This window comes from Sceloporus undulatus, chromosome 4 (assembly GCF_019175285.1).
Source record: "Sceloporus undulatus isolate JIND9_A2432 ecotype Alabama chromosome 4, SceUnd_v1.1, whole genome shotgun sequence".
NCBI classification, from domain to species: domain Eukaryota; kingdom Metazoa; phylum Chordata; class Lepidosauria; order Squamata; family Phrynosomatidae; genus Sceloporus; species Sceloporus undulatus.
The window spans coordinates 22916234-22934022 of NC_056525.1; the positions used below are offsets into that span (position 1 = coordinate 22916234).

The 17789-nt window shown below is 39.4% G+C and overlaps 1 protein-coding gene across 3 annotated transcripts in view; it reads right to left on the reverse strand.

Moving 5' to 3' along the window:
- The window catches only part of DOK5 (docking protein 5), an 84844-nt gene that overhangs the window by 22843 nt on the left and 44212 nt on the right, over positions 1-17789 (reverse strand). For 2 of the 3 annotated variants that reach the window (XM_042466234.1, XM_042466233.1), the window contains exon 2: positions 6760-6867. The exons of the other annotated variant lie outside the window; for it this stretch is intronic. In XM_042466234.1, coding sequence (XP_042322168.1) covers positions 6760-6867 — 108 coding nt within the window. The remainder of the gene's footprint in view (positions 1-6759; positions 6868-17789) is intronic. 3 annotated transcript variants of the gene reach the window in all.

Sequence of the window (17789 nt, forward strand, 5' to 3'; positions counted from 1 at the left end):
TGTTCGTCTTCTTCCCCCATTGCCGCCTTGCAGACCTTCAGCTGCCTCCCCGGAGACAGCTGAAGGCCTGGAAGGCCAGGGGAAGGAGTCTCGCTCCAGAAGACCTGGCCCAGAGGGTGTAAGTCCCACCCCAGAAATCCTGTTTTCCCTTCCTCCCAGAAGTCCTACCTCCAGCACCATATAGCAGCCAGTGCTGGAAGGCTTTTTAGTTTGGGCACTTGGTCCCTAAAAGGTTCGCAATCACTGGTTTAGATTACTTAATTTATCTTTTAGTGGTTTTAAACCTGGGTTAAATTTAATTTTAATTTAAACAGTTTTGAACTGTTTAAATTGATTTTACAGTATTACCACCTGGAGTTCTTTCAAAACATGATGGGATGAAAGCATTTTATCTATTACCACCACCACCACCACCACCACCACCACCACCACCATCATCATAATCTGCCACCGCCGCCTCCTCCTTATCCCTTCTAAAATTCCCTGTATAAAGCAGGTTGATGGCATGTGAAAAGCTCCATCTAAAAGTATCCTTGTAGATCTGGGAAGAACCTAAATTGCTTCTTTTTAAACAAAATTTATGCACACAAGATGATCACAGAAATGGGATTAATGGACAGCTACAGACCTAAAGTTCCAGATATTGCCTTTTTCTGAACATGGCAAAGTCAAGCCTCTGGATTATGCATGGGAGAAAAAATAGATCCCCTTTGAGTGAAGAGAATATTTAAGAGGCTCGGATCTTATATTTAGGCCCTAATTCCCACATCATTCAGAGAGAAATGGATGTAACATAGCTTTGCATGGCTATGAAGAGTACAAAAGTAAGAAAGAGACATAAGATTTGCATCAATAATTTCTCAGCTCGATATCATTACAGGTGACACACCTTCTGTGCTGAGCTGAAATTAACACTGCTCTAAATATACCTCCTGCACAATCCCTATAGGAGATCAAATGAGGAAGAGGATGGGACTTTTGAATATGGTCTCGTATAAATTTCCACAAACTTCTATTTCGAGATGTGACAAGTACGGCAAATAGTCCCTGGGGTTTTATGACCAATTCTGTATAAATTATGCATCAGAGAGATATAGAAGGGAGCAAATAGACTAAGGAGACTCAAATTCAGGATTCCCATGAGATTTGTTTCTTAAACACCACTCAATCAAAATAAGAATAGATCAGCTACTGAAATCTTATCTTTTTTTACTCACAGGCTCTTAGACTATTTGCACACCTACATCCCAGTTTTTCAACATATTAAGCTGTTACAGTCAAAGATTAAGAATTAAAGAATCCATTACTGTTATCATGATGCCAGGGGGGAATTACACAGGTACCTTCTCAGACAGAGTGAAATCAAGATGGCATCCCCAGATAATGAGGGAAAAACAACAACATTTAAACAGTCTTCAGGCTCCAACCCTTACTAGCAATTATATTTATGTAAATATGAAACTTGGAGAGCAGACACAAAAATCAAATGCTTGGGACCTCAACACCTCTCGCTATATATACCTGCCTGAGAACTGGGAACTGCCTGAAGGCTCCTCCTCAGTTTCCCACTAATGGGAATGATCGCATACCCTCCAACACTGCACATACGAAAACTGCAACTCATGTGGCCAAGTAATATCAGACTGTAGTCAAGATGGAAAAACCATTTGTGAGGAGGAATATGCAAAGTAGAAGAGGCTGCATCAATTTGCTATTGCAGGAGTCTGCTCAGAGTCTGCCCCCTCCTTTCCTCTCCCTGCATTGAGTTAATTGGGTGCAAACAACTTTTGTCCTTTGAGTTCCGTGTGCAGCAACTAAAGTCAGATGAGAGGCAGAAAGTGAGAGGAGCAGAGCAAAACTAAGATCTTTTAAAAACAGTTTAAAAAGTGGGGCAATAGAAGATGAATTGGGATTGTTCGGGTGGTCTCCCAAATTCTAGGCCCCTTTCACACTGCACAATTAGTTTAAAGCACTTTAATAGCCACGGTTTCATCCTATGGACTCCTGGGATTTGTAATCTGGGTATTTAGTATTCTCTGCCAATAAACTTCAGTCCCTCATCAAATGACAAATCCCAGGATTCCATAGGATGCATCCGTAGCAATTAAGGTGATATCAAAATGCCACAGTTTTGCAGTATAAAGGCGTCTTTAGGTAAATATCTGAATTCCAACACCATTCTGGCTCTTACCTCTTGTGTTGGAGCATCATGAATCTCATGCCTACTGTATATTCTTCAATACATGATCATTTGCTGCTCTTTTAAAGACTTCTATAAAACTGATTTCATTTCCTAGTTACATAGCTATGAGCTTCTTATTCATACAAGGGTCTTCTCCTTCTCCTTCTCCAGTAAGTCAGTCTACTGCAAAACTGTGGCACTTTGATATCACCCCAGTCTGGCAAGGGGATTTTCTTCAGAGAAACAGATGTCTCTGCTCTAATCCCACAAATTGGCATTCACCTGCATGTGTGACAAAATGTCATATGCATGAATTGTGTGCCCCATCTATCTCTTGGGTTTGGGTTACATGCATATTTCCAAAACACAGCATGTGAAACTACAATGTCCAGCACAGATTAAACATGTATGAATCTCTGCCATGTTGTTTCCATTAACATTTTAAGGATCACACTAGCCTAAAACCAGCTGTTAGTCCAAACCAGAGAAGACATGCTGAAGAAGCTAAAAATTGGTAAATCAACATGGTAAATTGATTCAAAGGTTCTCCATTTGGGACCAATCATTAGATGGAGATCACTGTCCCTTCTATTTTGTGATGACACTGGGATGCTGATCTCCACTCCTACCTGCATATAGACCCTATCCAAAGCTGGAGAGTAATGAGTTACAAATAAATAAATTGATTCGAATGACACTTTTTGTAGTAATGACAATATAAATACATTACAATTATAACTTAATGAGATGACGTGGACAAGCTTCTTGGTTGTGTAAAGAAGACGACGTGTCCCCTAGACCCTTGCCCATCTTGGTTGACTGCCCAGGGAGGAGATGCAATAAAAACTTCACTACACCTTATAATTAATGCATCCCTTCGGAAGGGTATATTTCCATCTGCCTTAAAACAGGCAATAGTGAAACCACTCTTGAAGAAACCCTCCCTAGATCCCCTGCTGAGGAGTAACTATAGACCAGTCTCCTTACTACCATTCTTGGGCAAGGTGATCAAGAGGGCAGTCGCCTTCCAACTCCAAGCTGTCTTGGATGAAACCGATTATCAAACTGGCTTCAGAGCGGGATACGGAGTCGAGACTGCCATGGTCACCTTAGTCGATGATCTCTGTCTGGGCATCAACAGGGGAAGTGTGACTCTGTTGGTGCTCTTGGACATCTCAGCGGCCTTCGATACCTTTGACCATGGTATCCTTCTGGAATGCCTGAAAGAGTTGGGTACTGGGGGCACTGCACTCCAGTGGCTCCGGTCCTACCTCTCGGGAAGGTTCCAGATGGTGAGGCTGGGGGACTGTTGCTCTCGGAAAAGAGAGGTGACATCTGGCGTCCCCCAGGATGCCATTCTGTCCCCCATGCTGTTTAACATTTACATGAAGCCGCTGGGAGAGATCATCTGGAAACATGGAGCACGGTGTTATCAGTACGCCGATGACACCCAGATCTATCTCTCCATGTCTCCGACTGACACAGTGACTAAGGAAGGCATCTCTCCTCTGGATGCCTGCCTGGGATCAGTAATGGGCTGGATGAGGGAAAACAAACTCAAGCTGAATCCAGAGAAAACAGAGGTACTTGTGATAGGCACCCCAAGCCCAGACAGGGAAATTTGCCATCCAGTCCTGGACGGGGTCACACTTCCCTTAAAGGACAAAGTTTGCAGTTTGGGAGTACTCCTGGATTCATCTCTACAGTTATCATCTCAAGTGGATGCGATGGCCAGGAGTGCTTGGTACCAGCTTCGGCTGATACGCCAACTGCGTCCCTGCCTGGACCGAAAGGACCTTGAAACTGTAGTACACGCACTGGTAACCTCTCACTTAGATTTCTGTAATGCGCTCTACATGGGGCTACTTATGTACCAAGTTTGGAAGCTTCAGCTAGTCCAAAATGCTGCAGCCAGATTGGTAGCTGGAACCTCAAGGTCAGACCACATAACACCTGTATTAAAATCTCTTCACTGGCTGCCAATTTGCTTCCGGGCCCAATACAAAGTGTTGGTTATTACCTTTAAAGCCCTACATGGCTTGGGCCCGAGTTACTTGAAGGAACGCCTCTCCTTACACAATCCGCCCCGCACTCTCAGAACAACTGGCAAGTATCTACTCGAGCATCCCAAGGTGAGACTAACAACTACTCACCAAAGAGCATTTATGGCCATCGTCCCTACGCACTGGAACAATCTTCTGGAAGAGATCCGACTTATAGCTACCATAGATGCATGCCTTCAAGAAGGCGCTGAAAACTCACCTCTTCCAATTAGCATACCCCCCTGACTCTCTATAATAGAATATCATTCCCAAACAGGACCTACCTCAAGATGCTAATTAGCATTGCATATTACATGTTTTTAGACAGATGATTGTTTTTATACTTTGTTTTTAATAATCGTTACTGGAATTGTTTGTAATTGCATTTGTATCTGTATTGTTGTATTATATACCCTGATGTAATCCCGCTTCGATCCATTGGGAGAAGCGGGAAAATACAAATAAAACTTTATTATTATTATTATTATTATTATTATTATGTAACTTGGCTCCTTTTGTAGTCTAGCTGTAATATTTTCATTATGGGTGTATGGCCTCACTAAATATTATGTGGAATATCACATGGTTCAAGTGCTGGCATCTGTTGTTCCTTGTGCTTTGTTGTGGATGCTGAATTGTGTGTTTGTACCAGACGTCAGTGGCTTATAGTATACAGATGCTTTAAAATAAGTAAAAATAACTGTATTAATTACTTTTTTAAAAAAAACAAGAAAGAGGTTTTCTTACATTTAACTTACATAACTGTGACTAATTCAAAATAAAGTAATTTTCCAAGCTGTCATTGTTAGTGCTGTATTAGGAATTCTCCACAACACCTTGCACATATTTCTGGATTCCATTCTAGATTTGCATCCAAGCATTTTACTTTTGGATGGTATTTTTGTTTTGTTTTTTTGTAAAACAGAACTGGAATTTAATGTCTTCAACTTAAATTTTATGGGATATTCTTGACCAATTTAATTTTACTGCTTATTTAATGGCTCTACTGATCACTGACAAGTTGCAATGAAAAGATGCAAATCCTGAACTGGTTTGCCCTTAAACATACACAAACACAAATTATATTCTCAGTGAGACAGGTAGATTTTTTTGTTAATGGTATCTGAGTGACTTTGCTCATTTTCAGGACTGAGGGTTTGGAGTTTTCCCCCATATGCAAAGGTGAAAAAAATTGCTACCTTATTGCATGGACCAATAAAAGTAGTAGAACTGGGTTGTCTGTGTTCTTGTGATCAATCAGCCTTTGCTTTTGTGCTTGTTATCTGTGTGCTTCACTTCACATAGGGACAAGGTATTCGTTTTGTGGGAGATATTTTGAGCAAAATGCAGAAAATACATTAAAAATCACAACAACACTTGATGTCTCAGCCTTATACTGGACATGAGAGCTCTCCCAGGGAGTGCCAATTCCTCAACAGGCTGTCTTCCTGTGTCAAGACAGCCCATCCGATCAAAATCTCAGCAATGCTGAGGATTTTCCCCTCATATTCTGGCACCAGTGACTTTTAAGACAGATGGATGCTTGGTTGTATTTTTGTTGTTTAGAAGTCTTTATATACGATATTTAACAAACTTCCTTAAATCTCAAAATATTACCTAAGATTTTTTTGTAACTAGCTCTCTCAAAAAGCTGTCTATGCTGTTTTATTAGAAAGGCTGCAAGTCTGTAGATGCTAATTAATTTGAAAGAGCTGGAGATAATGGATCCCAGTATAGGTAACATTAATGATGACAAAGTCTCATTGAAACCAGAGGAAAAAGGAAGCTCCCATTCCAGTGCTTATTAATACCACTTATCCACAAATATCATTATCTGTATTGGCACCAAAATCTAGACTGGCTGGGGAAGGGTTTTTTTTACAGACAATTACAATTTCACTCAGTAGCAACACTAGGGTTGCCATCACACAGTGTGGTAAATCATAGTGTCACCCCACATTGACGTTCTTCCATACCACACCATATAGAATCCCTAGTAATCTTTTTGTAATGTTAATCATAAATTGTGATTTCCATATATCACTGAATGCAATAGTAATAGTTGTGACATAAACAACTAGCAAAATTAAAGTTATACATTTAAATTACATTCTCATATACACAGCCTATATGTATTTACATGTACATAGCTTCGTGTGGTTAAAGTGAAAACTTGGTAAGATAGGATGCTTTTAAAGAAAAATTTTAAAAGAATTTTTTTAAAAAATTAAAAATAAAAGTTGAATTTAAAATTTTAAAATTTTATTTTTTTAAAATAAATGAGGACTTTCTCCTTCTACTGAGTCTTGCCCCACTCACACCATCTCTTCCACTAAACTCCATCATTTTAAAGGGAGACAAGCAAATGCGACAACCTGTTTCTGCCAAAAGGCAGATGTTTAGGGAGCAGTGGTGTCACACACACCCCTTTAGGGTGTCACCTTGTGTGCCCCGCACCCTGCACACACCCATTGATGCACCTGATTTCACTGAGAAAACGCAGGAGAAGCCTGCATATCATCAAGCTCTTTGTACCTTGTGATAGCATCGGAAGTAGGCAGCACGCTCATCTGAAAATTTTTCTATTCTTTTGGGCCCTTTGCTTGATGCTTTCTTGAAGACCAGCCAACATCTCTGATATATCTACAAACAAAAAAATAATACTTGTTTTTGAAAAAGAAAAAGTTCTGTAATTCTTCTATCCACTGACATTTTATTTTAAAATACATATTTCAGTATTCAGTGTGTTGGGTCCAGACTAGGGTCTGCCCCTCACTCCTGGAACCTTCTTCCCCCGTGAGCAAGAGCCATCACTTCTTTAACCAGCTTCAAAACAGAGTTGAAGACCATCCTGTTCAGGGCAGCATTCCCAGACATAGCATAATTGTCACTTGCTATTTGATGTTCTTCTGTTGCCTGTTTTATTGAATCATTTCCTGTATTGCTATGTATTTTATATATATTATCCTACTAGAGAGGCCCCTTCCCCACCACCACTCCCTTATCCTTTTGTGTCGTGTCTTTTTAGATTGTAAGCCTGAGGGCAGGGAACCGTCCAATTAAAAAGATTGTATGTACAGTGCTGTGTAAATTTACAGTGCTTTATAAATAAAGGTTAATAATAATAAATAATAATAACCCTCCAACATTTGAAAGGTTAAGATCAGGAGACATGTGGCCAAGCAACATTAAAGTGTGGTCAAAATGGCAAAAGCGATTGATGAGAAAAAAACACACAAGCTAGGAAAGACCACAGCAGTTTCCTTTTGCCTGAGGCTATAGGAAAGGCAAAGATTCCAATGTGAAGTCGAAGGCTTTCATGGCCGGCATCCATAGTTTTTTTGTGGGTTTTTCGGGCTATGTGGCTTGTTCTAGAAGAGTTTCTTCCTGACGTTTCACCAGCATCTGTGGCTGGCATCTTCTGAGAGTGCTTGCCTGAAAAAAGTGGGTATATATATATGCTGTGTGAGCCTTGGAATGCAGGAGTGATTTTCATGTGTATTGTTCTGTGCTGATGGCAGGCCTCAACCTGGAAGGCTAATGCAAAAGAGGATTAGTGTCGGCTAATTGGTGATCTGAGTGGTTTCCCATTTGCATTTGCTGAGTCCCTGAGGAATAGCAAAATAAGGACTCAGGAAATGCAAATAGGAAACCACTCAGAGTCAGGGGCTTTTTCAGCAGATAATGATCACCAATTAGCAGACACTAATCCTCTTTTGCATTAGCCTCCCAGCTTGAGGTCTGCCATCAGAACAGAACAATACACAAAACAAACAAACTTCATTTATATACCGCTTCATACTGCCTAAGCAGTGTCTAAGCGGTTTACAACTGTAAGCTAATTTGCCCCCAACAATCTGGGTATTCATTTTATCTACCTCGGAAGGATGCAAGCCTGAGTCGAGCTTGAGTCCTTTCGCTGGTATTGAACTCACAACCGTATCATTTTGAGTGAGTGGCTGCAGTACAGGCATTTAACCACTGCACCACCAGGGCTCCTAATCACTCCTGCATTCCCAGGTTCACACAGTATATATATACCCAACTTTTTCCAGGCAAGCATTCTCTGAAGATGCCAACCACAGATGCTGGCAAAACGTCAGGAAGAAACTCTTCTAGAACACGGCCACATAGCCCGAAAAACCCACAAAAAAACTATAGCAAAGATTCCATCCTCTCCTCTACTTCCTCCTGAATTAATTATTTGCAAACTGTATTTGCACTTTGAACTGTTTGCACCAACTGAAGCAAGCTGAGGACAAGAGGGTGAAGCAGCAAGAGAGAAGCTGGGGCATTTTAAAAGCAGTTTAAAAAGTGGGATGACAGAAGAATAGTTGGAATCACCCTGACAAATGAGGATAACTGGTAGGTACATAGGATGCAGCTGGATTATTGCAGTGAGGGAAAACACCCAAATTATGACATTCACTTTTTTCCAACTACAATTTTTTCTATCCCGTTTTGTCATCACTTCAGAATTTTTCTTTCAAAGTCTATACAAATATTTGTATGCAATTTTTCTGGAAAAACCCCCACAATTTTCATAACAAAAAAAATGTTTGAAAATATTTTCCTTTAATAATATGCTACTTTTCCTAATTTCAATAATTTTATCTATAGCTTCCTGAACTTTTTCATACGTGTTTTCATCAAATAAACACATTGGGAAATTTGGATAAATTGAGAAACTGAAGGATAAATGCATTCTGGTTGGCAAATTAGTTTTGGAAGTGCAAATTAGGTCCGTTTGCATTTAAATGCAAACTAAATAAATCCCCATACCTGGAGAGGAGACACAGAATTTTCTGTATTTTCCCAGGGGAGCCAAGATAGGTAAATAATATGACAGCATAAGATTAAAATGATTACAAAATTGCTATATGAGCATTAGCCTTTCTGGAGTCAATTGGGAAAATGCAAATAGTAAATATGCTAGTGTAAAGTAATGTTGAGTCCCAGGAGACCCATATTGTCTAAGGAGTTAGCTTTGTTGGGGGTTTTGCGATTCTGTACAAAACTAATGACTGTGTAATTAAAGCTGGCAATGCCTCTTTCTCTCTCATTATGTATCCTTGAGAAAGAGAACTGGAAGCTTTGTTTGATGGAGAGTTAATAGGATATTTAATACTTGGGAGAAGACTTGGGGGGGAAATTAAGAGCCAAGTAAATTCACAATGGTTTTGTACTCCTGGAATTCAGGTTTTTGGCATCAGCTTCAGAGAGCTTTGTCTTGGTGGTATTTTTGCATTAGCTTCATCATTTTTAATCAAATATCATTTTTAGATATTTCTATTTTCACAGGACTAGACCCATAGCAAAACAACCACAGTGGAATGAAGTATGGTAATAAGGCAGTAAAGCAGTACAGCAATGAGTAATTCCAGCCATTCTTCCACTGCAAGAAAGTCTGGAAAAACCATGCAGTTTTCAAAGCCAATTGGCAATTTGGGGCTAATTCTTCTGAAAATTCATATGTGGCCAATTTACACTGAAAACAGAATTTACAGATAGGAAACAATATTTTCTGTGCAGAAGTTTCTTGTTTTCTGCATTAAAAAATCCATATGAACACAGAGTAATCCCCAATCACAGTATTCATCAATGCAGGAAACAGCTTTTTATTGACTGACTGATTGATTGGATTCATATTCTGTTTTTCTCCTGAGGTGAGATCCACAGTCCGGTAGATCCTTCCAATCCACAAGGGTTAAATTTCATACACATGCACACCACAAATGGGGGAAAACACAGACAATTGCACCCAATATTATTCAGTGGGCAGTAACATGCATGCATCTATGTCAGAGCATCGAAATGCATGCACCACCATGAATAATATGGGTCATGGCAAGCATAGATGCTCCAGTCTGTAGATCACTAGACTGCTGATGGAGCAGGCCAACTGTATTTCTGTTCAGTAATATTATCTTCTGTACAGAAAATGCTGTTTCTGTGCAGAAAATGACAACATATGATTTTGCAGATTAAACCTCAAACTGCAAAAATAATCTAGATCAGTCTAGGATCCCACTTGTCAGGGTTTCTTGATGTCTGAAAAAAAGCATATGCTTTTCCATCGTTTGTTTTTTTTTTTAATATTTTCAAATATTCTTCCCACTTAAAAGTTATACAATGGGCTCTTGGTATTCACTGGTGTTTGGTTCCAGGGATGCTCAAGTCCCATTATATACAATGGTGTAGTAAAAAGGTGTCCCTTTTTTAAAAATGGCAAAAAAAAATTAAAAAAATGTATTTTGGAATTTATTTTTTGCAATATTTTCAAGCCATGGATGGTTGAATCTAGGGCAGTATAAGAGCCCTGGTGGTGCAGTGGTTAAATGACTGTACTGCAGCCACTCACTCAAAACCATAAGGTTGCGAGTTCAATACCAGAGAAAGGGCCCGAGCTTGACTCAGGCTTGCATCCTTCTAAGGTCACTAAAATGAGTACCCAGATTGTTGGGAACAATTAACTTACAGTTCTAAATTGCTTAGACACTGTTAGTTCAGTATGAAGCAGTATATAAATGAAGCTGTTTTATTTGTTTGTTTGAATCTGTGGATGCAGAATCAGTGGTTATGGAGGGCCAACTGTACCACTTTGATCCCACTTTAACTCTTATGGCTGCATTCTACTAGAATCCTGGTATTTGTACCTTTGTGATGTACTTATAATTCTCTGTAGAGCAAAGAATTCTAATCAGCTTATCATATTACAACTCTATGGCTTATGTAGGATGTAAATGTGACAGTTACTGTAGAATCTGATAGAACATGACAATAAATGTTGTTGTTATTGTTGTTGTCATTGTTGTTGTTGTTGTTAACTTCCCTTAGGTCAACCTCAACTCATAGTGACCCTGCAGATGAAACACATCCAAGACCCCCTGTCCTCAACTGTTCTGCTCAGGACCTGCAGGCTCTCTTTGACTAAGTCTATCCATCTGGCATGTTGTCTTCCTTTCTTTCTATTGTCTTCTACCTTCCCCAGCATTGTTGTCTTTTCTACTGATTGATGCCTTCTCATGATGTTGCTAAAGTATGACAGCCTCAATTTAATCATCCTAGCTTCCAGGAAGACTTCTGATTTGATCCGTTCTAGAAACCCCCCTCCTTTTTTGTGGTAATCTTGACCATCCATGGTATCCTCAGTACTCTTCTACAGCACCACATATCAAATGAGGTTTTTTCCCCCTGTTACCTTTCTCCATTGTTCAGCTCTCACATCCATACATGGTGATAGTGAATATGATAGCTTGGACAATCCTCACTTTAGTGTTCAGAGATATATTTTTACACTTCATTCATTCATTCATTCATTACGGTAGAATCTTGTCCAGCCCTTTCCAAACCTAGCAGTCTTCTAATTTCTTGGCTAAAGTCACCATTCCAGTCCACATTTGATCCAAGATATGGGGACTCAATGTTTCAGTTTTCTTGTTATCTAGCATGAATTTTGTAGATCTTCTCTGGTCATTAATAAATATAGATGATATGAACTAGATTCACAATTGATTTGTCTTGATCAATTGTCAATCTAGTTCATATCATCCAAATTTACTAGATTCACAATTGATCTGTCTTGATCAATTGTCAATCTAGTTCATATCATCCAAATTTATTAATGACCACATAGGATCTACAAAACTCATGCTAGATAACAAGAAAATTGAAATATTGTCTGTGTTCTGGTTGGTTGTCCCCAGAAATGCAATCAATAGGAGTCCATAACCCTGTCACTCAGGAAACAGCTGATTGACATTCCCACCAACCCAGAGACACATGCACACAAGCAATCTCCAGTGCTAGGAGGAATTGCAACAGGGACCTCATTTCGACTTATCTCAGCAGAGCTCACTCATGGGAAGGGAGGGGAACATCATGAGGCTGCTTTCTAAAATACAGATAAACTGACCCCTGTTGTTAATAATAATATTTATTTATTTATTTATTCATTCATTCATTCATTCATATCCTGCTCTTCAGCCGAAAGGCTATCAGTGGCTGCTGCCCAATAAATGGGGACTGGGAAGGTTAGGTCAGGAGTCACTGCATAGCCCCATAGTTACCCATTCAAAACTCCCCAACAAGATTTCTAACATCAGTTATACCTATTGTGTGCAATGCCAGTGAATCTGCTGTTGTGGCACATCAAATTGGCTTCTTACATGTTTAAAATTACAAGCTGCGGTGCCAAAGATATATATCATCCCAAGAGAAGAATAGTGACGCTTGATTGCAAAATATTGCCATGGGATTAATAAACCTAATTCCATTTCCAGAACGTGCCATAGTGTGCCAAAAAAACTGCAGCAATCTCCAGGTGGTATTGTGTTCAGCAGCTAGGCAAATGAAAAGCACTGCAAAGGCTTAGGGAATGCAGCTGGTGTGTGAACAGTTTGTGTCTTATTAAAATAACTTTAGGATTATTTGTAAAGGTTAAGCATGATTGTTTCAATCTGTAATGCTAGCAGCCAGAATGCCTATTTGTCATGTGTAATAAGAGTACCACTGTGAAAAAATTTGCCTTCTATCAAAGTGAAATTAATTTCCCTCCTTTGTGTAAATCTGCCAATCATAAGTCCAGAGGGTATGCTCTTCTCTGAAACCTTTGGTGATATGCTACATTTTATACAGATAAGGATATTAATGCATGTTGCATTCACTGAAAAATTTGAAGACCTGGCATATACTATTTTATAAGGTGTTTTTTTAAAAAAGTTTCATTCCTCCATAAACCTCCTTCACACTACTCTCACCAAAATAAATGGGAGGTGATCAAGAGCAAAACAGGTGAATAGCTTTCATTCATTTCATTGGGTATGCCTAAAGAAGAGCTTGACATCTTCAGTTTTGGATTGCCATATATGTTATGGTCCACTTTTCATTCCATATCTCAGCAGTTCAAAATAATGTCTTGAAATGACAGCAAAAGATATTGAACAATCAAGATCTTCCAGGTGAATCGGACTTTATCTTTCATAATTCCAGAATGTTGGCCAAGCTAGCTGGGGATTCTGGGAACTGAACTCCAAAAAACCCAAGGATCAAAGGCTGGTAGCCACTGAACTAGAGCAACCCCAACAGGTAGCTGTCCAGTCTATTTTTGAAGATGTCGAGAGAAAGAGATCCCACCACCTTTCTAGGTAATTGGTTCCATTGCCAAACCACTTTTACCGTTGAAAGGTTCGTTCCAGGGTTCAGCTGAAATGTAACTTCCTGTAACTTAAAACCATTAGACCTCATCCTGGATTATTGGACTTTTGATAATACTCTATTTTAACAGGTTAATTTTAATTGCATTCTGTTTAATTATTTTTAAGGGGGGATCAGATATTGCATTGTATACATATTATGTGCTGTATATTGCTGTTGTTTTAACATGTAATCCATTTTGATTGCCCTGCAGCAGAAAAGTGGGATACAAATAAAAGTTTTATTCATTTATTTATCCTATCCTATCTTACCTTATCCTATCTTCTAGGGCAGCAGAGAGGAAAAAAAAAGCTTTTCTGTGGCAGCACTTAGATATTTAAAGAATAAAATTATGTCACCTCTCATTCTTCTCTTCACCAAGCTGAACATGACCAGCTTCTTCAGCTTTTCCTCATATGCTTTCTTTTCCATACTTCTTATCATCCATATTGCCCTTCTCTGAACCCACCCCAAACTGCCTATGTCCTTAAAACTGAGGCCCACAAAACTGAACACAATATTCCAGGTGAGGCCAGAATATATTATGGAATCATTATTTCCCTGGACTAGGAAACTACGGTTCAGTTAATGCAAGCTAAAATATTGGAGGTGGAAAGGGGCAGGTACTGAAGCCAAGATATAACTTTCTATATTACCTGGCATGCCCAACTAGACTGCTGCCCCCTTATGAAGTTGAGAAAACTGGCCAAGTACCAATGATAAGATCTTACCTTAGAAAACTTATCTTGAAATTATAACTCCCAGAATCCTCCAGCCAAAACTCCAAGAGCTGTAGTTTTAAACAGTGTTTGGTTCTCATTAGAATAATATCCATCATCCAGACTGGTCAGTTTTTGTACATGTAATGCAACAGGACACTTTCTTATTTTTTTGCCTCAGCTACCAAAATATCTTGGGCCATCCATGGCAATAATGGTATTGCTGAATGGCCCAGCTTTGTTGCAGTGCTAAAACTCAGTTTAGTGGCACATGGGCAAGCTTATGTACATTCTGGACTTGTCTTCTCCACCAGGACAGCTCTACTTTCAGATTTAAACTAAATCTATATCAAACAAGCATAAACTGGTTTAAATTATGTTTATTGAAACAATGTGGAATCAACTTTCTGTTTCTGGCTTGTTTCAATAAATCATAGATTAAAATCTACTGTTGGGCAATATTTTTTAAGGAAAAGGTGTGCAGGCTTTTAAGTACTCCAGAACTCTTCACCAGTATAGGTGGCACAAAAACAGATGATATGGGGAGGGAAATGGCTACCCTGGTTTTTGTACCACCTTACCTACTGAGGACTCCTTAGGAACTTAAAAGCTTGCACAGTTCCATGGCATTTTGGTTTATCTGAATAAAGATATTGTCCATCTCAAGGTTTCTTTTTAATCATCATCATCATTATCATCATCATATGTATTTATATCCCACTTTCCCAAAAAAATTGGGACTCAAAGAAGCTCAAAGCATATATTTGTGGAGAGAGTGTTAAATATAGATTATACTAGATGCAGTTCTTAGTACAAATTGAAAAAACAAAGAAACATGAATTTCATTTAAACCACAATGGCCACAATTACAGATTGCAGAATGGGAAGAACCCAAAATTTTATAAGGTCATCCACATGGCATTAAACTGTGGTCTGGTTTACAACCAAACCAAGTCAACACATTTAACAAAACTGTGTCAATTTTTCATACACAAAAAGAAATGTTATGTTTTAAATGGTTGATTCTTGGTAAACAATTTTGTGATTTTTTTTTCTCTTTCTTGTAACTAGGCTCTGTGATGCAGGAAATAACTCTGGCAGCCTCCTCTATCAAAGAACTCCAGTGGAAATGGCCACAGTAGAAGCTTTAGTGTTCATGGTAGGGCAAAGCCCTCAAGGGGTTGTAGGGCTTCCAAAGGAGCCCACAAGCTGAAGATGTTGCTAAGGCCTGCTTCATCTAATATCCTCATCACATTTTCAACACTCCAGACTTGAATAGAGGGGGGAAAGTGGGAGGCAGAGAGTGAAACAGGGACATTTTAAAAGTATCTGAAAAAGTGGGATGACAGAGGATTAAATGGGATTGTCCCTGCCAAATTGGAACAGTTGGAGGGTATGGTTCTTCCTATCTACACAGGGCTGTGTAAACAGGATCTACATAGCATGGCTAGTGGACTACATTTGGATTAGAAATCTGGATGCAGTTGTTTTAAATTGATTTTTACTTTCAATTCCTCCTAACAAAATATCTCACTTCTTTCCACTCACTTTACGATAAGTCATACTCCAGGATTTGCCATCCCTCAAGAAAAATCTATAGCTCCTGGATTGGGTAAATAAAATGGGAATTTGGGTGTCTTAATAATCCTTACAGTGGTTCAGCATATGCTATGACATACCAAGCAACACAAGACTATGGCCATGCACTTTGACCCAACCATGAAGATCCCCATTTTTGCCATTCCTAGAAGACAGGGGACAGAATCCCTTTGTGCTGTGCCCCATCATGCGTGGATGGCAGGGCCAGCCCTTTTATTAAACAGAGTGAAGAAAAAAACCCAGAACTGTTTGTTTGTTTTGCAGGGGGGATTAAACACTGGCAGGCAGGTCATATGAAGAATACCTTCAACTAAAGCAATTAAAAATGTAACTCCATGAAGACAACAACAAAAATTAAAAAATGGTATAAAATTGTTTGAAGCATACAATTAATATAGCAAGGAAAGGGGAAAACCTATAAGAACCTATTAAGGCCATATCCGCATTGCAGAAATAACCCAGTTTGGTATTGCTTTAGCTGCCATGGCTCAATATTATGAAATTCTGGGAATTATAGTTTTGTTAGACATTTAGGCTTCTCTATCAAGGCACTCTTGTGCCCCAACAAACTACAATTCCCAGAATTCCATAGCATTGAGCCATGGCAATTAAAGTGGTGTCAAGCTGGATTAGTGCGGATGCAGCCTAAGGAGATTATTGCATGCAAAAATAAAGTGACTTACCCTTGCCTGGATACAGCCACTTATGAGATGCAATTGGGAATTGTCGCATGAAAAATGCCACTGATGCTACCTGGCAACTGCATCTCGGCTCCCAGCTGTGCTCAGCCAGCTGATTTGCAAACACGGGAACTTCCCATGTTTGCAAATCGGCTGGCTAAGCATGGCTGGGAGCTGGGATGCAGCCACGATTCATTCACCCAGTGGCATCGGTGGCATTTTTCATGCAATAATTCCCACTTGCATCCCATAAGCAACTGTATCCGGGCAGGGGTAAGTCACTTTATTTTTGCATGTGATAATCTTCCATGTGAATGCAAAATGGGACTAGGATACTTCTGATATCTCAAAGGGCTCAACTACACAGGAATTTTGGTAGTCCTGATCTTTGGTGCCTGATCCTATGGGGGGAATCAGCATCTCTACCTATCTAGGATATCCTCACATTCACACATACACACACACATACTGGGGTCAATAAAATAAATTCCTCAGGTGGCAAATACTGGGAGGCAGCAGGCAGCAGTGATAACCCCATACCATTCCTTGCTAATCCTTTGATCATTGTCAAGCTGTATATGTCACACAGCCTGTCCTTCCCTGTCATCAAATGTACTGCCTTTCTCATTGTCATTGTTGGAGTAAACTTCACCTGCCTGTCCAGTTTGATTCAGTTATGTGGAAAGTGAGTTGCCATGTTGTTCTTTTCCTCAGGGAACAAAATGTCTTGGACCAATCCTGACAGCGGGCAGAAGGATCAGAAGTGAGGCAGGCCTATTCTACTGGTATATACAGAAATATTTTTTCTGCAGTGCTTCTCTTTTGTTCAGCAGAGTAGTTGCATATATGATCTACATTCATTGCAATGCATCTTTCCCTACAAGCATTACCTAAGCTTTTACAAATTGGACTCCATTTTTAAAATTTATGTGAATTCAAATTGTTGGCTATTCAACAAATCAGGGGGGCAGGGGGAATGCAATTCAATGCACTCAGCAAGTAAAATAGGTTTGCCAAAGTCCAAAGGCAACATGCTTCTGGAGCATTTAACTCTCAGAATAATAGGCCTGAATAACAAGTGTGCATTAATTCATTGTTTCCCTGACTGTTGTCATATCTATTCACAGCAATTATTCAGATCAGCATCCAGTATATTAAACAGGCCTTGTTTGCATTTATGTTCAATGGAAAATGGGGAAATGAGGGAGTAGGAACTAGAAAACAGCTCCATCAGGCCTCTATTACCTTAACAAAGAAAGAAGGAAAAGACAAGACAAGAAAGAGAAAGTAGAATTGTTTCTGGAGCAACATTGCTAGTCTGTCTGTTTGAAATTCTCATTCAAATGCTTTACAATATTTGACTCCAAATTGG